Genomic DNA, 26,573 nt, shown 5'->3' with positions numbered 1-26,573 from the left:
GTTCGGTCCCAGCTCCTGCCAACCTTGCAGTTCGAAAGCACGCCAAAGTGCAAGTAGATAAATAGGTACCGCTCCGGTGGGAAAGTCAATGGCGTTTCCGTGCACTGCTCTGGTTCGCCGGAAGCGGCTTAGTCATGCTGGCCACATGACCCGGAAGCTGTACGCCGGCTCCCTCGGCCACTAAAGTGAGATGAGCGCCACAACCCCGTAGTCGGCCACCTGACGGTCAGGGGTCCCTTTACCTTTACCTCGGACCTGGGAATTCAGACCCTGAGGACATCTCCCCACGGTCTCAACCCTCTGAGGCATCTGTAGACCAGTGGATTACAGTGGCAGAGGTGTCTTCCTGGGCGTCCAGGATCAGGCCCCCAGAAGACTGGAAGGAAGGAAGGGGGTGGGACAGGGACGCTGCCTTGAAGGGGTGGGACCCCCCCTACATCCACCCCCCTTCAACCCCCCCCTTCAACTCGCCAGGCCCGCAGCCTTGCGGGGAAGGGCGATCCGTGAACGGGACTCAGCTGCACGTGGGATCTGGGTTCCTTCTTGTCTGGTTTTGGCTACAGCCAAGCAAGAGGCAAGGATGGGGATGAAAGGAGATGCAGCCGGGGGGGGGCACGCTTCCCCTGCAAGCTTTTTCTGGCCAAGGGAGAGACCAGCTCAGATCCCCCAAAATACAGCATCGGGGGGGGGGGCAGCAATGCGCGAGGAAGAAAACGCAGAGAGAGAGGGGGGGGTGAGCTTGGGATTTTTGGCTCGCCAAGGGTTAAAAGGAACTGAGCCGAATTCCTAGAGAGGAGATGAAGAATGGGGGGGGGACAAGTCTTCCAGAACCAAAGCCCCTCCCTCCCCAGTCACTTCCTGCAAGCGGGGCGTGGATGTTTTGTGTGTCTCCTTTGCCAGCTTTGCTGCCTGGGTGGCTCCTGCTGCAATCGGGTGAGTCTCCTCTCTCTCTCCTCCCTTTGGGGGTCCCAGGGCTGCAGGGGGGCCGTGTTCAGATCATGCGTGCCCCCCAGGGTCCTGCACCCCCTCCTTGCTCCCTGCAAAGCCGGGGGGGGGCGGGTGGTTTTGCAGGAGGGCTGCAATTACCTCCCTTTGTAACAATGGATGCTCTGCGCTTTGTGGAGAAAAGAATGGCAAGCAGAGAAACCGCATTTAGGTTTATGCAGCTGTCACTTTTGTTGATAGAGGTTGTGGCCGGACGGAAACATTCAGAAATAAGATATGCGCCAAAACTAAAAGACCTTTTTTTCATTTTCCTGCGCAGGCGCTGCCTCGGCGGGCCCTTCTGAGATTTGGCGAGTCTCCCCTCTCTTCCCCGTAAGGGGCTTGGGGCCCTTTCATTGGTACATCACAAAAACAGCACAACAGGTTTGTGGAAATACCTACAACGTAATCTTCATTATTAGAGGCCAGACAGAGTCTGACTTCTTGCTTCGTGATTAGGTTTAAGCAAAAGCAGAAAAAGGGCAAACAGCACGGAGCAGAGTTAACAGACAACACTGAGCATCACATAACCAAACGCCTAGTCAGGACCCCTGGGATTGTGCGTAGATTGTGGTTGTTGTTGTTGAGTCGTTTAGTGGTGTCCGCCTCTTCGTGACCCCCTGGACCAGAGCACGCCAGGCCCTCCTGTCTTCCACTGCCTCCCCCAGTTTGGTCAAACTCATGCTGGTAGCTTTGAGAACACTGTCCCACCACCTCGTCCTCTGTCCTCCCCTTCTCCTTGTGCCCTCCATCTTTCCCAACATCAGGGTCTTTTCCAGGTAGTCTTCTCTTCTCCTTCTTGGAGCCTCAGCTTCACGATTTGTCCTTCCAGTGAGCACTCAGGACTGATTTCCTTCAGAATGGAGAGGTTTGGGTTTGTCATTGCTTGTCTAGGTTTGTCATTGCTTTTCTCCCAAGGAGCAGGCGTCTTTTAATTTCGTGACTGCTGTCACCATCTGCAGTGATCATGGAGCCCAAGAAAGTAAAATCTCTCCCTGCCTCCATTTCTTCCTCTTCTATTTGCCAGGAGGTGATGGGTCCAGTGACCATGATCTTCGTTTTTTTGATGTTGAGCTTCAGACCATATTTTGCGCTCTCCTCTTTCACCCTCATTAAAAGGTTCTTTAATTTCTCCTCACTTTCTGCCATCAAGGTTGTGTCATCTGCATAACTGAGGTTGTTGATATTTCTTCCGGCAATCTTAATTCTGTTTTGGGATTCATCCAGCCCAGCCTTTCGCATGATGAATTCTGCATATAAGTTAAATAAGCAGGGAGACAATATACAGCCTTGTCGTACTCCTTTCCCAATTTTGAACCAATCAGTTGTTCCATATCCAGTTCTAACTGTAGCTTCTTGTCCCACACAGAGATTTCTCAGGAGACAGATGAGGTGATCAGGCACTCCCATTTCTTTAAGAACTTGCCATAGTTTGCTGTGGTGGACACAGTCAAAGGCCTTTGCATAGTCAATGAAGCAGATTAAGTGCATAGATTAAGTGGGGTGAAACAGTCCTTTTTCCTTGTTTGTTACCAGTGAAAAAAATATAAAGTGTTCGTCCATTGATGCATCAATAGGAGTATAGCATCTAGATCAAGGGAAGTAATAGTGCCACTGTATTCTGCTCTGGTCAGACCTCACCTGGAGTACTGTGTCCAGTTCTGGGCACCACAGTTCAAGAAGGGCACTGACAAACTGGAACGTGTCCAGAGGAGGGCAACCAAAATGGTCAAAGGCCTGGAAACGATGCCTTATTCAGAACGGCTAAGGGAGCTGGGCATGTTTAGCCTGGAGAAGAGGAGGTTAAGGGGTGATATGATAGCCATGTTCAAATATATAAAAGGATGTCATATAGAGGAGGGAGAAAGGTTGTTTTCTGCTGCTCCAGAGAAGCGGACACGGAGCAATGGTTCCAAACTACAAGAAAGAAGATTCCACCTAAACATTAGGAAGAACTTCCTGACAGTAGGAGCTGTTTGACAGTGGAATTTGCTGCCCAGGAGTGTGGTGGAGTCTCCTTCTTTGGAGGTCTTTAAGCAGAGGCTTGACAACCATATGTCAGGAGTGCTCTGATGGTGTTTCCTGCTTGGCAGGGGGTTGGACTCGATGGCCCTTGTGGTCTCTTCCAACTCTATGATTCTATGATGGAACGTGAGAGGGGCTTTCCAAGCAAAGATAATGATTTATGTTTCAATTAAAATCAACCTGATCAAGCCAAATGCTCAATGCAGAATCCAACTGCCCCTCCGCCTGCCTCTATTTTTGAGGCTCTGTGTGTAATTTGAGGTTTTATTTGTTTCTTTATTTTCCATGCTTGATGCTGCAGATTATTATTATTTTTGTCTGTTATTGTTTCTGTTGTTACCACTGTTCCATTTGTTACCCAGAGCAGCTTACAACCATTTTAAAATATTTTTTAAAGTCAAAACAAATAATAATCAGAGGAATAGGCTGGGTCCTGAAAACACATGTCTCTCTTGTCAGAGGCCATGGGAAAGAGGGGGAGCTGCCTCTGTGGGGAGGGAATCCCCCAATGGGGGATCTGCCCCCAGGATGCCTGCTCTTGGGCCAACCCCACCCAAATCTCTCAGGGGGGTGAAATTACCAAGACGAGGACCAGGATGCTAAATTCGCTTGGCATGCATGTCTATGGCATGGTAAAGCTAAAATACGTAAGAGTTATTTGAATCATGTAGTTAGGAAGAATTTGTAGTGGACAAATATTAAAAACCTGCTTGAAAGGAAGGCAGCACTTTGGCTTTCACCTGCTGAAGCAATATCCATGAAAAGACGGAACATGGGCAACATAGAGAGACTTATTGAACTTTACAAAGCAAGAAAGAAGAAACCCGAAGATGTTAGCTGTGCGGTGACAGACTGTTTTCACTGTTATCAACTAAACAGAATCTTTAACATGGATAAGGAATATGGTTTCATGACTCCAAAGTTCACAATTTGAAAGGGAACTTAGAGATATTACAGAAAAAATAATAATTTGTAGAATGTATAAATTATTGTTGGAGTGGGAAACAAAGGATGAGTTGGGTAAATCCGCTGAGATACCCTGGGCGAGAGATGTAGGACATAACATAGAATTGAGTGGGGGCGGGAATGTGGAAAAAGGACTAAGATGATATATAGGTGGTACCTAGCACCAAGTAATCTAGCAAAAATGTATAGATCAGAATCAGGTCCCTGTTGGAAGCATTGAGAAATGGAAGATACATTTTATCATATGTGGTGGACATGTAAATAAGCCAAAGATTTATGGGAGATGATATATAATTAAATGAAATAAATGTTTAAAAAGACCTTTATTAAAAGTCCAGAACCATTTTATTAAGAATACTAGGAACAGATGTTCCCACAGATCAAAAGAATCTGTTTCCCTACATACAGTAAGTACGGCAGCCAGAATGCCATATGCTCCAAAATAGAAAGAGGGAACAATACTAACCAGAGGCGGAATAGCAGATGAAATTGATGGAATACGTAGAATTAACAAATTTAATGAATAGAATAAGGGAACAGGAAGATGGAGTTTTTATTTTTTATTTTTAAGAAAAGAGCCTACCAAGAGGTTCTTTTGGCCAACCTTCACACTCAGGAGGGTCTGTAGGAAAGGGGGTGGCTCTTCAGATATTTGGGGGCCAAAGTGAAGCACTCAAATGAGCACCTTGCACTGGGCTCGGAAATGAATGGCAGCCAGTTCAGCTTTTTAAAACAGAAATTAAATGTGCTCTCAAGGGTTGTAATGAGAGGGATTCCATGAGCAGGTGTATGTCAGCTACCGTTCCTTCACTGACAGCAAATGAAAGCAGGCACAGAGAGAGAACAAATAAGCGTGGAATTCAGAGGGGAGGGAGAAGAAGCAGGGAGCAGCAGTCCCTTGATCTCTGGACACAGAGAAAAAACGAAAGAGAGAGCCAGAGGGGCAGAAGGCAACTTGCCAGTTCTGATAGTGATACAGACTTTGAGGAAGTAAGGGGGGGTGGAATCGCCCCAAACTCACAGGTTGGCCAGGAAAGAGAGAAAGAAACGGTGGGGGCTTCCTTGTTGGGGAAGGAAGAGGAGGGGCCCAGTCCGGGCAACTCCATCGTCCAGCGAGGACTGAAATTGCTGAGCTCCAACTGGGGCTTGTGATGGACTAATAAATATGAAGTAATTAATGGCCAGTGTCTTGTCGTGTCGAGTGTGTGTATGTGGGAGAGACAGCAAGCCTGACAGGGTAGACCCATGGAGGCCACCTTGAGCTCCTTGGAGAAAATATGGGATAGAAATGCCATTTATAAAGAAAGGGGACCTAACCAATAATCTGGCCACCGCATTTTGGGCCAGTTTTCTTCAAGGGCAGTTCCACATAGAGGACATTGCAAGAACCCCATGTCATCCTGAGCATGGAATATCCTGGCCACGCCATCTCTGTCCCAAGGGGACTGTGGCTGGCAAAGTAGCCGGGGCTGGAAATTGTCCCTTACAATCCCAGTAGGAGTGTGAGCCCTTCTTGACTCACTTTTTAGTGCTTTCCTTTGGCCCTCAGGGCGTGGCTAGATAGGTAAGAAAAAGGGATCCCACCCCGGTAGCCTGCCTTGAGAACTTTGCAGATTCCAGGTACTAGGAAATGAGACAAAAGCAGGAAGGAAGTGGGCCCTGAAGTGGGGATGGGACAGAGAGCAACGCTTGAGGATCCCAGGGATGGTTGGTATCCGTCTTGTCTCAGGAGACAATGGGAGAGTGTGCCTTTGGGGGCGAGATCAAGCTGCGCCAGCTGTGGCTCCAGAGGCTATAGCCTAATGTCAAAATTACACTCGTAGAAATGACTCACTTGTCAGTCACTGTTCTGACTTCATTCTTTGACTGAAAACACTGAAAGGCAGGAGCAACCAGGCAGATTCATTCAACAGAAATTCCTTATGTTTCCTGCAAATTTTGCATGGTAATTTCCCTTCTAGAAGGCCTAGATCAGACACCCCCAAATTCGGCCCTCCAGATGTTTTGGGACTACAATTCCCACCATACCTGACCACTGGTCCTGCTAGCTAGGGATGATGGGTGTTGGGAGTCCCAAAACATCTGGAGGGCCGAGTTTGGGTGTGTCTGGCCTAGATGCTGGCTTCTCCTTTTCCGTTTTGGAAAAAGAAAGTTCAGAGTCTGGGCTATGTTTCAGTCCAGCCCTGGTTCCTAGCAAGATTCACCCACACTTTCTCAGGAAGCCTTTTTATTCTCTTGACCGTGTATCTATTTCATAACAGAACAATGTATTTGCTTTGTAGGATTTGCAGACGCCTCTGCTTAGGACAGACGGAACTGGGCAGCAGAACAAGGGATTCCTTCCGACCTCTTGGAAGCTTCCTGAGGGCCCAGATGGATGAGCAAGACTCAGCTGGCCCTGAAGCAGGAAGAGGCCATGCCATCCAAACTGGGAGCAGTGGGGGATTCTGGGAAAGCTCCATGCAAAAGATCCTGGGTGAGGAGGACACCCTCAGCTCAGATATACAGAGAAAAAAGTTCAGGCAAATGTTTTACCAGGAGGCAAAAGGACCCCGAGAGGTTTGCAGGCGACTCTACCACATTGACTGTCAGTGGCTGAAGCCAGAAAAGCACACGAAAGCTGAGATGCTGGACCTGGTGATCTTGGAGCAGTTCCTGGCTGTCCTTCCACCGGAGATAGAGAGCTGGGTGCGGGAATGTGGAGCGGAGACCAGTTCCCAGGCGGTGGCCCTGGCCGAAGGATTCCTCCTGAGTCAGGCAGAGGAGAGGAAGCAGGCAGAGCAGCAGGTGAGAGAGACTTTCCTCTGGATATTCCAAAGGGGCTCTGAACATGAGAGAGAGTATCCCAAAATTCTCTCTTAATCCCCCAATCTTTTTTGGAAAGCCTCCAAGGAATGATATCGGGTACCCCTAAAGCTTTTGCCTCTCCCAGTCCTTTTCTTATCTTATCTTCCTCTCCATTCTCTGTTTTCAATCCTTGTTGCTCTTTCAGGAAATGATTATCTTTGCAGAAATGGGCCTGGATTCCTCTCAGGCAGAGAGGCCTCCGTTAGACACCAAAGAGAGGCCGCTGGGTAAGGAGGAAGGATTTATTTTCTCCATTTGGTCACATTCTGTGGATTTGGAAACCAATCCATGGGTTATTTTCATCTTTTGGGGAGGACACCTGGGTCCAAGATCTCAAATGAGGGACATGTATTTTTAAATACAAATGTTAAAAGGCACTCAGTAGGTGAGACTTTTTCTAAGGCCCCCCTGTAGTTAGAGGTGCACTGCTTCACCTCGAAGGAAAGCATGTGCTAATGGCCTGCCACTTCCCTTTGTCTCTCACAGGTGACAGAATGATGCTGCCAAGACCCCTTCCTCCATCTTTGCATGAAGGCAGAGGAGAAACATCAGCTCTGGAACCAGATCAGGTAGGGAGAAGGAGCATTGTGGGAAAAGAGGCTGTGAGATGGGGCAGCCAGGCAGAAAACAACAGAGCAATGTGTAGTAGATAATCTGTATGCTGTCTAAGAAGGGGACCTTTCCCTTTTTGTTTTAGGGTCCGGTGTGTTTTGAAGAAGTAGCTGTTCATTTCACAGACGAGGAGTGGGCGTTGCTGGATCCTGACCAGAGAGCTCTGCATAAGGAAGTCATGGAGGAGAATCGTGGGATTATGGACTCTCTCAGTAAGGCTGCCTTTTGGATTACAATATCTTTTTTGAAATTCAGTATGGATCTCTATGAGATGAACCTCAAGTGTTTTAATGGAGCTAAACAACAACATCCACAGCATCTGGTGTTCTGACAGCCTCACAGTGAACTGTGACTGGAGAGTTAGCTACTGTTTTGTCTGTAAATATTCTTCCTCCAGTTTTGCTTTTAAAAATCATGATCTGGCTGGTTCGAACTGCTTAGGTTTTGAAATTCAGGCTTTAGAGACGTTCGGGAAGTTGAGGTAGCTTCTGTTAGTTTTTGATTTACCAAAGAGATGACTGATGTTGGAATCATAGAATCCTAGAGTCATTGGGGCAAGACCTACTGAGAAGTGTTGCTGTGATGGTGAAGCCTGACACTTCTGAGCAGCCAGTTTCTTCTCATAAAGAGTTAACTTCACTTACTTCGTGTGATTTATTGCTGCCCCACTCCTGACACTCAGGTTCCCATAAATATGTTCATTAATGCCTGTCAACAAAAGCTGTGAAGCTTGTAGTAAGACCTTACATTTAATTCCCTTCAGTTCTTCCTCTGTCCCAAGCATTAATTAGCATTGTTCAATAATCGAGGGCTGCCTTTCTTTCTAAAGCTGTGATCTGTTTCTCTGTTACAGATGGTGATGTTTCCGAAATGAAGAACAAGGGAGACCATGACAAAGTCTACACAATGGAGAAGCGATATACATATTTGGAGTGTATAGAGAGCGTAAGTCAGAGCTGCCATTCCACTCCCCTCCAAAGAAATCTGTTTAAGAAGAAATCCTATCAGTGCTTGGAATGTGGGAAGAGCTTCAATCGGAAGGATAGTCTCACTCTTCATCTAAGAATTCATACGCAGGAGAAACCATATCAGTGCTTGGAATGTGGAAGGAGCTTCAGTCAGAGCACAGGTCTCAGGTCCCATCAAAGAATTCATACAGGAGAGAAACCATTTCAGTGCATGGAATGTGGAAAGAGGTTCAGTCAGAGGGTCCATCTCGCATCCCATCAAACAACACATATGGCAGAAAAGGCATTTCACTGTTTGGAATGTGGAAAGAGCTTCACTCGGAAGGAAAATCTGACTTTCCATCAAAGAATTCATACAGGGGAAAAACCGTATAAGTGCTTGGAATGTGGAAGGAGCTTCAGTTGGAAGACTAGTCTGACTTTACATCAAAGAACTCATACAGGGGAGAAACCGTATCAGTGCTTGGAATGTGGAAAGAGCTTCACTCAGAAGGAAATTCTCACTTCTCATCAAAGAACTCATAAAGGGGAGAAACCGTATCAATGCTTGGAATGTGGAAAAAGCTTCAGCCGGAAATCTTACCTCAGTTCCCATCAAATAACTCACAGTGAGGAGAAACCATATAAGTGTTTAGAATGTGGAAAGAGCTTCACTCAGAGTGTCAACCTTAAAGCGCATCAAATAATTCATACAGGGGAGACGCCATTTCAGTGTTTGGAATGCGGGAAGAGCTTCACCAAGAAATTAAATCTCACTTTCCATCACAGAATTCATACAGGGGAGAAGCCATTTCAGTGCTTGGAATGTGGGAAGAGATTCAGTCAGAGAGCGGGTCTCATGTCCCATCAAAGAATCCATACAGGTGAGAAGCCATTTCATTGCTTGGAATGTGGAAACAGCTTCAGTCACAGTGCTAGCCTTAAGAACCATCAAAGAGTTCATACAGGAGAGAAGCCATTTCAGTGCATGGAATGTGGAAAGAGCTTCACCATTAAATTATCTCTCACTTCCCATAAAAAAATTCATACAGGGGAGAAGCCATTTCAGTGCTTGGAATGTGGAAAGAGCTTCAGTCGGAACTCACATCTCAATTCCCATAAAAGAACTCATAGCAAGGAGAAACCTTATTCGTGCATGGAATGTGGTAAGAGCTTTACCCAGAAGGGAAGTCTCACTTCCCATGAAAGAACTCATACAGGGGAGAAACCCTATGAGTGCTTTGAATGTAAAAAAAGGTTCAGTCATAGCGCCAAGCTCTTAGTCCATCAAAGAATTCACATAGGGGACAAATGATACCAGTTCTCGGAATGTGGAAAAAGCTTCAGTCAGAGTGCCGTTCTTAGGGTGCATCAAAGAATACATACAGCGATTTAAAAAGAATGTGGGAAAAGCTTCACCCATAAAGTAACTTTCACTTCCCATCACAGAATTCACACAGGGGACAAAACATATCAGTTCTCAAAATGTGAGAAGAGTTTCACCAAGAAGGAAAGTCTCGCTTCTCATCAAAGAATTCATAAAGGGGAGAAACCGTATCAGTGCTTTGAATGTGGAAAAAGGTTCAGTCATAGTGCCACCCTCACAGTCCACCAAATGATTCTTAAAGGGAGAAACCATATCAAAGCTTTTAACATGGAAGGAGCTTCAGTCAGAGAAATGTCAATATTACCTGCACAGTGGGAACGTATTTTAGAATCTATTGGACTCCACATAGAGGTCTGTATAAAAAGGATTTGCTAAGGTTGCATTATGCTGGAGATGTGGTAAGGACAATGTCTCCCTGAAACATTGGTTTATAGTCTCTTGGGCTTGTCATTCAGAAGGCTGGTGGTTCAAATCCACTTGACAGCGGTGAGCTCCCATTGCTCTGTCCCAGCTTCTGCCAAGCTAGCTGTTTGAAAGCATACTAGTGCAAGCAGATAAAGAGGTACCACTGCGGCGGGAAGGTAAAGGGCGTTTCCGTGCGCTCTGGCTTCCGTCATGGTGTTCCATTGCTCCAGAAGCGGTTCAGTCATTCTGGCCACGTGACCAGGAAAAGCTGTATGCAGACAAAAGCCAGCTCCCTCGGCCTGAAGCGAGATGAGCGCCGCACCCCATAGTTGTCTTTGACTGGACCTAACTGTCCAGGGGTCCTTTACCTTTTTATATACCTAACAGTACTAGGTTTTGGGAGAAAGTGCTGGTTTGTAGAAGAAACTAAAATTTTCAGCAGAGAATATTTTTGTGAACTAGATACCTACTATATGCAAGTTAACGGGACAACGAAAATGGTAGCTAAGTGACTGATATTGATGAACTGGAAGAACAAAGAAATGATCTCCTTTAATCAGCGGATTAATAATATGATAGCACTTGCAATTTATGGACAGACTGCTTACAGACGTAGACTCTGCTTGTAAATATGTCAATATTTGGAACAAATTAATACAAAATGTAGTTGGCTAAAGATGTTTACATTAGTATTATGATAATAATATCATATTTATGGGTTAGGATATACATATAAGCCCCCCCCCTTTTTAAAAAACAACAACATACAAGTTGTCTCAGGGGTGGCCTGGAATTACCAATGGATGTGGCTCACTATTCGCTAACCTTAGGCTCCGCCCCTTGAATGCTCCACCTTGACACTTAAAACCTGTGCCTCCTCTAGGTCAGTCGTCCCCACAATGGGTGACACCCCACTGAAGGCCTAGGACTTGCTGATCAGAAGATCAGTTGTTCGAATCCCCACAACGGGGTGAGCTCCTGTTGTTCAGTCCCAGCTCCTGCCAACCTTGCAGTTCGAAAGCACGTCCAAGTGCAAGTAGATAAATAGGTACTGCTCCGGCGGGAAGGTAAACGGCGTTTCCGTGCGCTGCTCTGGTTCGCCGGAAGCGGCTTAGTCATGCTGGCCACATGACCCAGAAGCTGTACGCCGGCTCCCTCGGCCAATAAAGCGAGATGAGCGCCACAACCCCGTAGTCGGTCGCGACTGGAACTAACAGTCAGGGGTCTCTTTACCTTTACCTAGTGTTCCTGGGGGGCACTAAGAGGCAAAGGGGTGGCAGTGTACACAACTCCCAGACTTTGAAAAGCTGATACCACTTGATCAAGTTCATTGGTTTTGTCATGAATTAATTAAACTACATAGAGTGCTACATTGGGTTACATATGCTTCAGGTTACAGACTCTGCTAACCCAGAAATAGTGTTTCAGTTTAAGAACTTTGCTTCAGGATGAGAACAGAAATCGTGCTCTGGCGGCACGGAAGCAGCAGGAGGCCCCATTAGCTAAAGTGGTGCTTCAGGTTAAGAACGGACCTCCGGAATGAATTAAGTACTTAACCCGAGGTACCACTGTATATTTAATTGGATTTTGAATAAATGTGCAACTGTTGCAGTTTAGAATTTTATTGTGTTTTATTCTGAATAATGCTTTTATGTGGTAGGAGGCACTAGGGGTGTTGTGGTGGGGTGGGGTGGTGGCAGCGGTTTGGGAACCGCTATCTAGGACCTGGAAGACAGGAGTGCCTGGCGTGCTCTGGTCCAGGGGGTCAGGAAGAGTCGGACACGACTAAACAACATCAATCTAGGACCTGGGACTTCAGACCTTGAGGACATCTCCCCCGGGTCTCAACCTCTGAGGCATCTGTAGACCAGTGGATTACAGTGGCAGAGGTCTCTTTCTGGGCTTCAAAGGAGGAGGTGCAGACTCCAGAGACTCGGGCTTCACCTGGGACGGGCCACAACTCGCAGGAAACCGCTCCCCCCCCCAGCTCCTCAATCTGCTCTCCCTAACTTTCAGGCTGCACGGAGCCCCAACAGCCCCCCCCCCCCCGCTAGATCCTCATTGTTGTACGGTGCCCTTTCTTTTTAACTCTCTTAAGAAACTACGCCCCCAAAAGAACAGACTCCCCCTTCCCCTGTCTCCCCGATCCACCGGCAAGGGCCACCATGTCTTCCCAGCCGATGGAGGGCGGGGGTGGGGGGTGGGGGATCAGGCAGCAGGAAAAGTCTTCTCCGCTTGCCGCCTTCCTTTCTGCTCAGCCCCCCCCCCCAGACTCATGCGCACATCCCCACCTGCAAAGGCCCTCTCCAAAGCATCGAAGCCAGGATCAGGCCCCCAGAAGACTGGAAGGAAGGAAGGGGGTGGGACAGGGACGCTCCTTGAAGGGGTGGGACCCCCCCCTACATCCACCCCCTCCCCATCCTTCAACTCGCCAGGCCCGCAGCCTTGCGGGGAAGGGCGATCCGTGAACGGGACTCAGCTGCACGTGGGATCTGGTTCCTTCTTGTCTGGTTTTGGCAACAGCCAAACAAAAGGACCATCAAGAAGGCTGATCGCCGAAGAATGGATGCTTTTGAATTCTGGTGCTGGAGGAGACTCTTGAGAGTCCCATGGACTGCAAGAAGATCAAACCTCTCCATACTGAAGGAAATCAGCCCTGAGTGCTCACTGGAAGGACAGATCCTGAAGCTGAGGCTCCAAGACTTTGGCCACCTCATGAGAAGAGAAGACTCCCTGGAAAAGACCCTGATGTTGGGAAAGATGGAGGGCACAAGGAGAAGGGGGCGACAGAGGACGAGATGGTTGGATAGTGTTTTGGAGGTTACCAGCATGAGTTTAACCAAACTTCGGGAGGCAGTGGAGGACAGAAATGCCTGGCCTTCTCTGGTCCAGGGGGTCACGAAGAGTCGGACACGACTAAACGACTAAACAACAACAAACAAAAGGCAAGGATGGAGATGAAAGGAGATGCAGCCCAAGGGGGGGGGGCACACTTCCCCTGCAAGCTTTTTCTGGCCAAGGGAGAGACCAGCTGAGATCCCCCAAAATACAGCATGGGGGGGGGGGCAGCAATGCGCGAGGAAGAAAACGCAGAGAGAGGGGGGGGTGAGCTTGGGATGTTTGGCTCGCCAAGGGTTAAAAGGAACTGAGCCGAATTCCTAGAGAGGAGATGAAGAATGGGGGGGGGGGGACAAGTCTTCCAGAACCAAAGCCCCTCCCTCCCCAGTCACTTCCTGCAAGCGGGGCGTGGATGTTTTGTGTGTCTCCTTTGCCAGCTTTGCTGCCTGGGTGGCTCCTGCTGCAATCGGGTGAGTCTCCTCTCTCTCTCCTCCCTTTGGGGGTCCCAGGGCTGCAGGGGGGCCGTGTCCAGATCATGCGTGCCCCCCAGGGTCCTGCACCCCCTCCTTGCTCCCTGCAAAGCCGGGGGGAGGGGGGCGGGTGGTTTTGCAGGAGGGCTGCAATTACCTCCCTTTGTAACAATGGATGCTCTGCGCTTTGTGGAGAAAAGAATGGCAAGCAGAGAAACCGCATTTAGGTTTATGCAGCTGTCACTTTTGTTGATAGAGGTTGTGGCCGGACGGAAACATTCAGAAATAAGATATGCGCCAAAACTAAAAGACCTTTTTTCATTTTCCTGCGCAGGCGCTGCCTCGGCGGGCCCTTCTGAGATCTGGCGAGTCTCCCCTCTCTTCCCCGTAAGGGGCTTGGGGCCCTTTCATTGGTACATCACAAAAATAGCACAACAGGTTTGTGGAAATATCTACAACGCAATCTTCATTATTAGAGGTCAGACAGAGTCTGACTTCTTGCTTCGTGATTAGGTTTAAGCAAAAGCAGAAAAAGGGCAAACAGGACGGAGCAGAGTTAACAGACAACACTGAGCATCGCACCCCAAACGCCTAGTCAGGACCCCCTGGGATTGTGCGTAGATTGTGGTTGTTGTTGTTTAGTCTTGTCCGCCTCTTCGTGACCCCCTGGACCAGAGCACGCCAGGCACTCCTGTCTTCCACTGCCTCCCGCAGTTTGGTCAAACTCAGGCTGGTAGCTTTGAGAACACCGTCCAACCATCTGGTCCTCTGTCGTCCCCTTCTCCTTGCGCCCTCCATCTTTCCCAATATCAGGGTCTTTTCCAGGGAGTCTTCTCTTCTCATGAGGTGGCCAAAGTACTGGAGCCTCAGCTTCACAATCTGTCCTTCCAGTGAGCACTCAGGACTGATTTCCTTCTGAATGGAGAGGTTTGGTTTGTCATTGCTTGTCTAGGTTTGTCATTGCTTTTCTCCCAAGAAGCAGGTGTCTTTTAATTTCGTGGCTGCTGTCACCATCTGCAGTGATCATTGAGCCCAAGAAAGTAAAATCTCTCACTGCCTCCAATTCTTCCCCTTCTATTTGCCAGGAGGTGATGGGACCGGTGGCCATGATCTTCGTTTTTTTGATGTTGAGTTTCAGACCATATTTTGAGCTCTCCTCTTTCACCCTCATTAAAAGGTTATTTAATTCCTCCTCACTTTCTGCCATCAATGTTATGTCATCTGCATACCTGAGGTTGTTGATATTTCTTCCGGCGATCTTAATTCCGGGACTCTGCCTTGAACTGGTGGGACCCCCGGGTGGGATCCCCCTACATCCACCCCCCTTCAACCCCCCCTTCAACTCGCCAGGCCCGCAGCCTTGCGGGGAAGGGCGATTCGTGAACGGGACTCAGCTGCACGTGGGATCCGGTTCCTTCTTGTGTGGTTTTGGCTACAGCCAAGCAGGAGGCAAGGATGGGGATGAAAGGAGATGCAGCCGGGGGGGGGGGGCACGCTTCCCCTGCAAGCTTTTTCTGGCCAAGGGAGAGACCAGCTCAGATCCCCCAAAATACAGCATCTGGGGGGGGGGCAGCAATGCGCGGGGCTCCTCCTGCGCTCCGGCTGTGGAGGAAGAAAACGCAGATAGAGAGGGGGGTGGGGATGAGTTTGGGATGTTTGGCTTGCCAAGGGTTAAAAGGAACTGAGCCGAATTCCTAGAGAGGAGAGGACAGAATGGGGGGGGGGACAGGTCTTCCAGAACCAAAGCCCCTCCCTCCCAAGTCACTTCCTGCAAGGGGGGGCGGGCGGTGGATGTTTTGTGTGTCTCCTTTGCCAGCTTTGCTGCCTGGGTGGCTCCTGCTGCAATCGGGTGAGTCTCCTCTCTCTCTCCTCCCTTTGGGGGTCCCAGGGCTGCAGGGGGGCCGTGTCCAGATCATGCGTGCCCCCCAGGGTCCTGCACCCCCTCCTTGCTCCCTGCAAAGCCGGGGGGAGGGGGGCGGGTGGTTTTGCAGGAGGGCTGCAATTACCTCCCTTTGTAACAATGGATGCTCTGCGCTTTGTGGAGAAAAGAATGGCAAGCAGAGAAACCGCATTTAGGTTTATGCAGCTGTCACTTTTGTTGATAGAGGTTGTGGCCGGACGGAAACATTCAGAAATAAGATATGCGCCAAAACTAAAAGACCTTTTTTCATTTTCCTGCGCAGGCGCTGCCTCGGCGGGCCCTTCTGAGATCTGGCGAGTCTCCCCTCTCTTCCCCGTAAGGGGCTTGGGGCCCTTTCATTGGTACATCACAAAAATAGCACAACAGGTTTGTGGAAATATCTACAACGCAATCTTCATTATTAGAGGTCAGACAGAGTCTGACTTCTTGCTTCGTGATTAGGTTTAAGCAAAAGCAGAAAAAGGGCAAACAGGACGGAGCAGAGTTAACAGACAACACTGAGCATCGCACCCCAAACGCCTAGTCAGGACCCCCTGGGATTGTGCGTAGATTGTGGTTGTTGTTGTTTAGTCTTGTCCGCCTCTTCGTGACCCCCTGGACCAGAGCACGCCAGGCACTCCTGTCTTCCACTGCCTCCCGCAGTTTGGTCAAACTCAGGCTGGTAGCTTTGAGAACACCGTCCAACCATCTGGTCCTCTGTCGTCCCCTTCTCCTTGCGCCCTCCATCTTTCCCAATATCAGGGTCTTTTCCAGGGAGTCTTCTCTTCTCATGAGGTGGCCAAAGTACTGGAGCCTCAGCTTCACAATCTGTCCTTCCAGTGAGCACTCAGGACTGATTTCCTTCTGAATGGAGAGGTTTGGTTTGTCATTGCTTGTCTAGGTTTGTCATTGCTTTTCTCCCAAGAAGCAGGTGTCTTTTAATTTCGTGGCTGCTGTCACCATCTGCAGTGATCATTGAGCCCAAGAAAGTAAAATCTCTCACTGCCTCCAATTCTTCCCCTTCTATTTGCCAGGAGGTGATGGGACCGGTGGCCATGATCTTCGTTTTTTTGATGTTGAGTTTCAGACCATATTTTGAGCTCTCCTCTTTCACCCTCATTAAAAGGTTATTTAATTCCTCCTCACTTTCTGCCATCAATGTTATGTCATCTGCATACCTGAGGTTGTTGATATTTCTTCCGGCGATCTTAATTCCGGGACTCTGCCTTGAACTGGTGGGACCCCCGGGTGGGATCCCCCTACATCCACCCCCCTTCAACCCCCCCTTCAACTCGCCAGGCCCGCAGCCTTGCGGGGAAGGGCGATTCGTGAACGGGACTCAGCTGCACGTGGGATCCGGTTCCTTCTTGTGTGGTTTTGGCTACAGCCAAGCAGGAGGCAAGGATGGGGATGAAAGGAGATGCAGCCGGGGGGGGGGCACGCTTCCCCTGCAAGCTTTTTCTGGCCAAGGGAGAGACCAGCTCAGATCCCCCAAAATACAGCATCTGGGGGGGGGCAGCAATGCGCGGGGCTCCTCCTGCGCTCCGGCTGTGGAGGAAGAAAACGCAGATAGAGAGGGGGGTGGGGATGAGTTTGGGATGTTTGGCTTGCCAAGGGTTAAAAGGAACTGAGCCGAATTCCTAGAGAGGAGAGGACAGAATGGGGGGGGGACAGGTCTTCCAGAACCAAAGCCCCTCCCTCCCAAGTCACTTCCTGCAAGGGGGGGCGGGCGGTGGATGTTTTGTGTGTCTCCTTTGCCAGCTTTGCTGCCTGGGTGGCTCCTGCTGCAATCGGGTGAGTCTCCTCTCTCTCTCCTCCCTTTGGGGGTCCCAGGGCTGCAGGGGGGCCGTGTCCAGATCATGCGTGCCCCCCAGGGTCCTGCACCCCCTCCTTGCTCCCTGCAAAGCCGGGGGGCGGGTGGTTTTGCAGGAGGGCTGCAACCCTGTTCTTCCTTCATAGCCAAGGCTGCTCCCCGCTTTGAGGGGAAGCAATGGCTTTCACCCACCCAGACTTGAGTTTGCTGCCATAGCAGAGGAGTCTCCTGGGGGGTCCAGAGCCCCGTCTAGTCCTGTTGAGTCTCAGTCAGTCAGGCTGGAGTCAGTCTTAGCCCCTCTTGGGGGAGGAGAAAGAGCAGGGAGGAGGGGGGGCTGGGCCAGGGAGGGGTCAGGGCCCCCCTGCAGGAGTGGGGGGTCTCTTCCTGCTTGGGGGAGAATGTGTCCTTTTATTGAAAGTGCATCTCTGGTTATTTGTGGGGCATAAGAATTCCTTCATTCCCCCCCCAATATAGTCCTGCCCCCCACAAGGCCTGAGGGACAGTGGACCGGCCCCCTGCTGAAAAAGATTGCTGAGCCCTGTATTAGGCTTTATCTTTTTCCCATGTGTAGCGGATTCACCCCACCAACTGCCCCCCATTAAATATAGCAGACCCACCTCATGGTACGCCAATTACACCCCCCAGTCTCTCCCCCCCAATGCTCCTTCTCCCCACCTCGTCTGGTTCCACAGCCGCGACTTCTCCTCCGCCACCAAGAAAAGATGGATGAGGCGGTCTTGCCAGAATCCCTCCGCCATCTGTGAGACAGAAAGGTGAATGAGAAGTCAGAGGTGGAGCTGTGCATGGCGAGCGAGAGATGGGCCACAGAAAAAGCCTCACGTGCCGAGGGCATTTGGACATTGGCAGCCATTAATCTTATTTTAGTTATGTGAAAATTGATGCACCCTGCTTTGGGCTCTTGGATCCCACCAATGACCATCAACTAATAAAGGAGTGGATTCACCCGCTAACTGCCCCCCATTAAATATAGAGGACCCACCTCATGACATGCAAATTACACAAATTTCTGCAGTTTACCACAGGCTACCTTGTGAGGATCTTGTGTGAGAGGAAACTTAGTGATTTAGAGTCTTAGGAAAGAGCTGAACGAACAAGAACAGTTTTATTTACAAAAAAAGTTTGTGAAACAAATTTGGGTCAGGAGGTGTGTTCTCCTTAACTTCCTACTTAAGCTAAATATAAGGATGTCACTGTAGTACATGCACAGCTTTTCTTAAACTTCAGTTGCTAAAAGCTCTCTTGTTGCACTTCAGTTGGAAGTTCAGGTTTCTACCATAGGAGGTAAAAGAATTAACTCGGTTTCTGTTCATTTACTTCGTTATGAGCAGGGTTACACTTAAATACTTTTAATACAGTGCAGCTTTCTTCTCAACCTAATACTTTGGTTTCTGAGCAAGGGGCATTCCCCCCCCTCCCATCCGCCTCTCTCTTAGTCATCCCACTCCTGAGGGATTTCCCCCGGACCCAGGGGATCCTCTCAGGCCTTGTTATTCATTTGGGGGGGGTGTCTCCTTTTCCTAGGAGATCTCTCCCCTCCTGACTGGAAGGAGACCCTGGTTTAGTTCATTTTCCCACAGCTCCTCCCTCTCCTGCCTCCTCAGACTCAGCCCTCCAGATTACTGTATTTTTCGCTCTATAAGACACACCAGACCACAAGACACACCTAGTTTTTGGAGGAGGAAAACAAGAAAAAAATTATTCTGAATCTCAGAAGCCAGAACAGCAAGAGGCATCGCTGCGCAGCAAAAGCAGCAATCCCTCTTGCTGTTCTGGCTTCTGGGATAGCTGCGCAGCCTGCATTCGCTCCATAAGATGCACACACATTTCCCCTTACTTTTTAGGAGGGGAAACGTGAGTCTTATAGAGCAAAAAATATGGTAAATCCTGCCTCCATACTCTCCCCAGACCCTCCACTGGGTCGTCTTCCTCTAAGCTGTGAGACTCCTTCTTCTGGCTAGAGAGATCCTCCCCTCAGATCAGAGCCAGTTCTCCCTCAGAAAAGAGCCTCTCCGAATGATGATGATAATAATAATAATAATAATAATAATAATAATACAATAATAAAATCCCCATCTCCCCTCTTATATTAGAGCCAGTTCTCCCTCAGTCAGAGCCGCTTTGAATAATAATGATGATGATGATAATAAATCCCCCTCAGATCAGGCCCTGTCAAACTCTCTCCCTCAGAAAGGGCTGGCAGCCAATCAGAGAGAGAGAGAGAGAGAGAGAGAGAGAGAGAGAGAGAGAGAGAGAGAGGCTCATGCCCCCTGGTGGAACCTCGGAGGCACTGCACCCCACACTCCACTCTGGCTCCACTTTCCCTCACAGGCCATTTCCTAACATCACTACAGGGGGTCTCCTTTCCCTAGGAGATCTCTCCCCTCCTGACTGGAAGGAGACCCTGGTTTAGTCCGTCTTCCCACAGATTCTCCCTCTCCTGCCTCCTCAGACTCAGCCCTCCAGATTAATTCCTGCCTCCATATTCTCCCCAGACCCTCCACTGGGTCTTCTTCCTATCTAAGCTGTGAGACTCCTTCTTCTGGCTAGAGACATTCTCCCCAGATCAGAGTCAGTTCTCCCTCAAAAAAGAGCCTCTCCGAATAATAATAATAATAATAATAATAATAATAATAATAATAATAACTGACTTAGTTGGTCTTTAAGGTGCTACTGGAAGGAATTTTTGTTTTGTTTTGACTATGGCAGACCAACACGGCTACCTATCTGTAATAATAATAATAATAATAATACCCCTCTCCCCTCTCTGATCAGGCCCTGCCTACTCTCTCCCTCAGAAAGGGCTCCTTGGATTTTCCCTCCAAAAGGGCTGGCAGCCAATCAGAGAGAGAGAGAGAGGCTCCCGCCCTCTGCTGGAACCTCGGAGGCACTGCACCCCCACACTCTGCTCTGGCTCTGAGGGAAAATACCTCATGGGATGAAGCAAAAGGAGAAAACTAGGAAGAAGAAAGGATACAGATAAACTGACCGAGTCTTCTCTTGTCATTTGTATTTCACAATTAGTTTACGAGAATATCTACATCATATGGTTCATTATTAGAGGTCAGCGCCTGAAATTGAGGCAAATGCTCAAAACTACAGATTCCAAACACCCCTCACCCCCTTTCTGGAAGGTCTGTGTGTAACTTGAGGCTTTTTCCCCATGCTTGAGGCTTTATGTTATTAGTATTTTTATTATTATTGTTTGTTGGTATTTTCACTACTATTACCACTGTTCCAGAGCAGATTGCAACCATTTAAAAATATTTTTAAAAGTCAAAACAAATAATAATCAGAAGAATAGGCTGGGTCCTCCATTGTCAGAGGCCTTGGGAAAGAGGGGGAGGAGCCTGTGTGGGGAGGGAATCCCCCAAGGGGGGGGTCTGCCCCCAGGATGCCCTCTCTTGGGCCACCCCCACCCAAGATTCTCAAGGGGGTGAAACTACCAAGAGGGCCCCCCTGCCAAATTTCACAGCCAAGAGGGTCTGTAGGGAAGAAGGTGGTTCTTCACATATTTTGAGGGGGGCTAAGTGAACCCCTCCTGAAGGCAGCCCTGTTTAGGGCAGTTTTTAATGTTTAATGCTGTATTGTGTTTTTAATATTTGGTTGGGAGCCTCCCAGAGGGGCTGGGGAAACCCAGCCAGATGGGTGGGGTGTAAATAATAAATTCCTATTATTATATTATACTCCTGTGAGCACTTTGAATTGGACCTGGAAATGAAGGGACTACCAATGCAGCTGTTTTAAAACAGGAATTAAATGTGTTCTCAGGGGTTGTAATAGGAGCGATTCAATGAGATGGGGTAGACCCATGGATGCTCCTTGGAGAAAAAGGGAGGAAATAAATGCCCTTCATAAAGAAAGGGAGCCCAGCCAACAATCTGGAGCAGATTCTGAACCATCCTCAAGAGCAGTTCCACTTAGAGGGCATTGCGATGATCCTATCTGATCCACAGCAGAGAGTACTCTGGCCATGTCATCTCTGCTCCAAGGGGACAGGGCTGGGCAACCTGGCTGGAGCTGGAAAGGGGCACTTGCAAACAGAGAATTTATGTACAATCATAGGAGGAATGTGAGCCCTTCTCACTTGTTTATAGTGCTATCCTTTGGCCCTCAGACCTAAGAAAAGGGGATTCCACCCCAGCAGTTTGTCTTGAGAACTTTGCACATTCCAAGTGGCTAGAAAATGGGACAGAAGCAGGAAGGAAATGGTCACTGAACTGTGGGAGGGAGGGAGGGAGGGAGGGAGAGCAGCTCTTGAGGATCCCAGGGTGGGTGGGTTGGTTGGCATCCATTTGTCTCAGGAGACAATGGGAGAGTGTGCCTTTGGGGGTGAGGTCAAACTGTTGGAAGGTTGCAGCGGCTGCAGTGGCTCTAGCCTAGTGTCAAAATTACACTTGTACAAATGACTCACTTGTCAATCACAGTTCTGTCTTCTTTCATTGACTGAAAACACTGAAAGGCAGGAGCAACTAGGCTGATTCATTTGACAGACCTTCCCAATGTTTCCTGCACATTTTGCATAGTAACGTCTAGTAGGGCTGGACGCCGGCTTCTCCTTTTCCTTTTTTGAAAAAGAAAGTTCAGAGTCTGGGCTGTGTTGCAGTCCAGCCCTGGTTCCTAATAATATTCCGGGAATCTTTTTGTTTTCCTGGCTGTGTATCAATTTCATAACAGAACAATGTATTTGCTTTGTAGGATTTGCAAAGGCCTCTACTTAGGAAAGACAGAACTTGGCAGTAGAACCAAGAGCTTTCTTCCAATCTCTTGGGCGATTCCACAGAGCCCAGATGGATGAGTCAGAGTCCGCTGGCCCTGAAGCAGGAAGAGGCCATGCCACCCAAACTGGGAGCAGTGGGGGATTCTGGGAAAGCTCCATGCAGAAGATCCTGGGTGAGGAGGACATTGTCCGCTCTGATGTGCCGAGCCAGCAGTTCAGGCACTTCTGCTATCAGGAGGCCAAAGGACCTCGAGAGGTTTGCAGGCAACTCCACCACCTTGACCGTCAGTGGCTGAAGCCAGAAAGGCACACGAAAGCTGAGATGCTGGACCTGGTGATCTTGGAGCAGTTCCTGGCTGTCCTTCCGCCAGAGATGGAGAGCTGGGTGAGGGAATGTGGAGCGGAGACCAGTTCCCAGGCGGTGGCCCTGGCCGAAGGTTTCCTCCTGAGTCAGGCAGAGGAGAGGAAGCAGGCAGAGAGCAAGCAGGTGAGAGAGACTTTCCTCTGGATATTCCCAAGGGGCTCTGAACATGAGAGAGAGTATCCCAAAATTCTCTCTTAATCCCCCAATCTATTTTTGGAAAGCCTCCAAGGAATGAGATCGGATACCCCTAAAGCTTTTGCCTCTCCCAGTCCTTTTCTAATGTTTCTCTCCATTCTCTGCTTCCAATCCCTTTTGCCCTTTCAGGAAACGATTATGTTTGCAGAAACGGGCCTGGATTCCTCTGAGGCAGAGAAGACTCCATTGGACACCAAAGAGAGGCCACTGGGTAAGGAGGAAGGAGGGTTTTTTCCCATTTGGTCACACATTCTGTAGATTTTGCCTCTAATCTGTGGGGAGGACACTAGGGGCCAAGAGCCCAAAGTGGGGACATGTATTTTTACCTAGCTAAGATACAAATGTCAAAATGCACTCAGTAGGTGTGACTTTTTTACAGGCCCCCCTGTAGTTAGAGATGCACTGATTCACCTCGAAGGAAAGCATGTGAAAATGGCCTGGCACTTACCTTTGTCTCTCACAGGTGACAGAATGATGCTGGCAAGAGATGCTTATCCATCTTTGCATGAAGGCAGAGATGCAGCAGCCATGGAACCAGATCAGGTAGGGAGAATGAAGGATTGTGGGGCAAAGAGTCCCTAATGAATCTCCTCCTTCTCTTGGCTGTAAAAGCCATTGCAGGAGCCTTATGTTCTGAGAATGGTGAACAATCACCTCACGTTGACTAGCCTCCTGAATGCTGCTAATACAGTGGTACCTCTGGTTACGTACTTAATTCGTTCTGGAGGTCCGTTCTTAACCTGAAACTGTTCTTAACCTGAAGCACCACTTTAGCTAATGGGGCCTCCTGCTGCCGCCGCACCGCCGGAGCATGATTTCTGTTCTTATCCTGAAGCACTATTTCTGGGTTAGCGGAGTCTTTAACCTGAAGCGTATGTAATACGAGGTACCACTGTATTATTTATCAGTAGTTGCAGTTTTATTTACAGATTTAACATTTAATGCTAAAATAGGCTTCTAAATAGTTGACAAATCATAAAAACAGTGGCCAGAATTCACCTTTCCCCTCATTCCCCTCCCCGTGACCCGCAGTACCCCCTGAAGTTGACTTTAATGCATTGTGAAGGTTCCCCCCACCTCCAGAACAGTAGATGGGGAGAGCAAAGAGAGGATCCTTCCATCTGGGAAGCTGGAATCGATGAGCAGAGAGAATTACCGTATTTTTCGCTCTATAACACACACACCTGACCATAACACACACATAATTTTTTAAAAAAATGATATTTATTCAAAATTTCAAAAAATACAAGAAAATACAAAAATACAACAACAAAACAAAAAAAACAACAGAAAAAAGAATAAAAAACATAGATAACAAAGAAAAATACAAAGCCAAATTACATCCTTTCATTTACTTATTTCTTGGACCTCCTCACACCTCCCTTTTTGTATTCTATCTTAATTCATTATTTCAGCAAATTCTTCCCATACTTCACAATTTTTATTTAGATAATTTGTCTTGACAATCTGTCTCTTTTTTGTTTTTTTTGTTTTGTTAACTCAACATATCCTTTCCAACTTTTACTATATTCTGTTATTCAATTTACCGTTGATTTCTTTAACCTTATCTTACCTTAAAAACCATAAAATTTCAAAATTTAAACCATATTTATGCATAACTCCTTCAAACCTTTCTACTAAAGCCAATTAATTCCTTTCCAACATATTCTGATATTTCATTAGTATCACACTAATTCAAAAAATAAAATAAAGAAAATATATAAAAAGAAATTCTCTTCTAATTTAATCCAACGTCCCTTCTTCCTGGTTTCGGGTTATGTCAGTCCTTTCTAACCATTACATCCTGTCCATCAATCTGGTGTTCTAATGTCCGAGGCTCTCAGGGCTCTTCTGTGCCCCCTCTGCAGGTTTTCTTGTTCCTGCTTATACTTGCACCCTTCCCTGTCCCTTGTTGCTTTCTTTCATAGTTTCTTCCCTTTCTCCTTGAGGAGAGGGTCTCCGGGGAATTCCAAGCGGTAATAGTCTTTATTTTCTTTCATCAAGTTAGCCCATTCCCCACAATCTCCCTCCCCTGTTTTAATTTTGGAATCCAAAAAATAGTTATTCCAGAAATAGTTGTCAACTTGTTTCACAGTCCCACCAGAGCTAAGAGCTTCCTTAACTCCAGACACTTCCAGACACACTCCAAATTCAATCTTCCAGTGTTGCGGCTTTTGGTCATGCAGGACTTTGGATCTCTCCCTCTGTATCTTTTGAGGTGCAATCGCAACCTCTTCCATCTTCATCTGCCCTTGGACTTGCCTTATCGAGCCAGTTTCCTGAGTTGGTTGTTGTAAAATTTCTTTGTCTTTGTTTCCTGTTAGTTCATATTTACTGGCTACAGCAGTCATGAAGTCCAACTTTTCATTCATCAAGTTCATTTTCTCATGCAACTGCTGCAGCATAGCAATTGTTTTGCCAAGGGCAGACGTTAGAACTTCCTCCCTGCGCATTTCTGTTCAAGGTCAAATAGCTGGTCCCACAGTCTAATTCTCACAGCTGTAAAGTTTCCCTGTAAACTGCAGCAACAAACTGACAAGCTCCCTCTAGGGGACACAGTTTCGATTAACGTCCATCTTTAAAAAGTACCCAACAAAGGGAAATTTACTTTCGATTTTCAAATACTTTGTTTCCTTAAAATGCAAAAATGCAGAAAGCAGCATTGAAGTTAATTTGTTTCTCTTTTTTTAACTATCTGTCAAAAGTGTTCCGTTTTCAATCAATGGACATCTCCAACAATTTCTGTCCTGACGCCCCGTGCCCAGGTTTGGGACGATAGAAACTTATATTCCTTTACTCTCTGCAGGATTAGACGGTCAAAGTTTTTCCCCCCCTTTTCTCCTGCTGTCAAGAGGGTTTTGTTGGTTATAAATGCAGGAAATTTCAATCTTTGGATCAATTTTCCAGGCTATTTAGCTTGCAAAATCTTTATTTCAGTCTATTTACAAAAAGCGGAAGGCGGACTTCCTGTTTAAACCTTCCCGCTTCGTTGCCCAATTCATAAATTTCTTAAGTTTCTTAATCAAATCTTCCGTTTTTACTCACGGGTACTTGTTTTAGAGTCCAATTGTCATTAGGAAAAAGTCAACGCTCTCTGGCGATGGCTGTGCGGCTGCCCTCCGTGAAAGTAGCAATCGGTTTGCAGCACCGCGCTGCTCACCCCACTCCGCTTCGGAGCCCCAAAGAGGGGTTTCCCCGCGAGTGGGGGAGGCGCTCTTGGTGCTCTGCCAAACCCCACATTCCCAGGCTTCTCCGCCTGGGATTTCTAGCGGGTCCCAACCTTCGCCGTGGTGGGAAGACCCAGTTTCCACGGAGCCTGTTCCTCCAATCGGAGGAACTCCGCCATTCGCCGATGGCGCTAACCCGGAAGTCTCATAACACGCACATAGTTTTTAGAGGAGGAAAACAAGAAAAAAAAAATCTGAAAGAAATAGTGGATGTATCATTTTTGTGCAGTAAGACCCTGAGGCAGAATGCAGGAAAGTAGCAGACTTGCTTCTGCAGCCTTCCCTCCTCCGCGCGATCTGATTTTTGCCTCTGCACTCGGGTCAGTCGGCTCGAGGGACCACACATTCGCTCAATAACACGCACAGACATTTCCCCTTCTTTGTAGGAGAAAAAATGTGCGCGTTATAGAGAGAAAAATACGGTATTTGAAGATCACCATGTGGCATTCCATCCATTCCCCCAAAAGCTTAATACCAGTCATTAAAATACACACACAAAAAAATGCATCCATAATAAAAATGTACAGCAAAACAATTACATTAAAACAAAACAGCAATGAACAGGCAGAAAACGACAGAGCAATGTGTAGTAGATAATCTGTATGTTGTCTAAGAAGGGGACCTTTCCCTTTTTATTTTAGGGTCTGGTGTGCTTTGAAGATGTAGCTGTTCATTTCACAGATGAGGAATGGGAGTTGCTGGATCCTGACCAAAGAGCTCTGTATAAGGAAGTAATGGAGGAGAATCGTGGGATCATGGAGTCTCTTGGTAAGGCTGCCTTTTGGATTACAATATCTCTTTTGGAATTCTTTTTGAAATTCAGTCCCTGAGGCTGTGATCCGTTTCTTTTTTGTT

General features: G+C 47.9%; 3 protein-coding genes across 3 annotated transcripts in view; 2 read left to right on the top strand and 1 right to left on the bottom strand.

Moving 5' to 3' along the window:
- Positions 1 to 26,573, bottom strand: part of LOC310827696 (uncharacterized protein) — a 751,453-nt gene that overhangs the window by 177,280 nt on the left and 547,600 nt on the right. The window lies entirely within an intron of this gene.
- LOC310827686 (uncharacterized protein) overlaps positions 857 to 26,573 on the top strand; it is a 28,374-nt gene continuing 2,657 nt past the window's right edge. The window contains exons 1-5 of the mRNA XM_083703994.1: positions 857 to 933; positions 6,258 to 6,762; positions 22,621 to 22,702; positions 22,955 to 23,034; positions 26,360 to 26,486. Of these exons, the coding sequence (XP_083560120.1) occupies positions 6,349 to 6,762; positions 22,621 to 22,702; positions 22,955 to 23,034; positions 26,360 to 26,486 (703 nt within the window). The 5' untranslated portion in view covers positions 857 to 933; positions 6,258 to 6,348. The remainder of the gene's footprint in view (positions 934 to 6,257; positions 6,763 to 22,620; positions 22,703 to 22,954; positions 23,035 to 26,359; positions 26,487 to 26,573) is intronic.
- LOC310827793 (uncharacterized protein) lies at positions 7,312 to 11,792 on the top strand. Its single transcript, XM_083704244.1, has 4 exons — positions 7,312 to 7,391; positions 7,560 to 7,646; positions 8,288 to 11,063; positions 11,417 to 11,792. The coding sequence occupies exons 2-3, from the start codon at positions 7,613 to 7,615 to the stop codon at positions 9,694 to 9,696; spliced, it is 1,443 nt and encodes a 480-aa protein (XP_083560370.1). The 5' UTR covers positions 7,312 to 7,391; positions 7,560 to 7,612; the 3' UTR covers positions 9,697 to 11,063; positions 11,417 to 11,792.

This window comes from Podarcis gaigeae, assembly GCF_964106915.1.
Source record: "Podarcis gaigeae genome assembly, chromosome: 12".
Lineage (NCBI taxonomy): Eukaryota > Metazoa > Chordata > Lepidosauria > Squamata > Lacertidae > Podarcis > Podarcis gaigeae.
The sequence above is the reverse complement of the archived record's forward strand: the minus strand, read 5'-3'. Positions and strand labels throughout refer to the sequence as shown.

Bases quoted from the DNA above. Each gene is read 5' to 3' on its own strand.
- LOC310827793 (XM_083704244.1), top strand. From the start codon at position 7,613: ATGGAGGAGAATCGTGGGATTATGGACTCTCTCA. The intron at 7,647-8,287 runs GTAAGGCTGCCT...TCTCTGTTACAG, and splicing joins TGGGATTATGGACTCTCTCA to ATGGTGATGTTTCCGAAATG.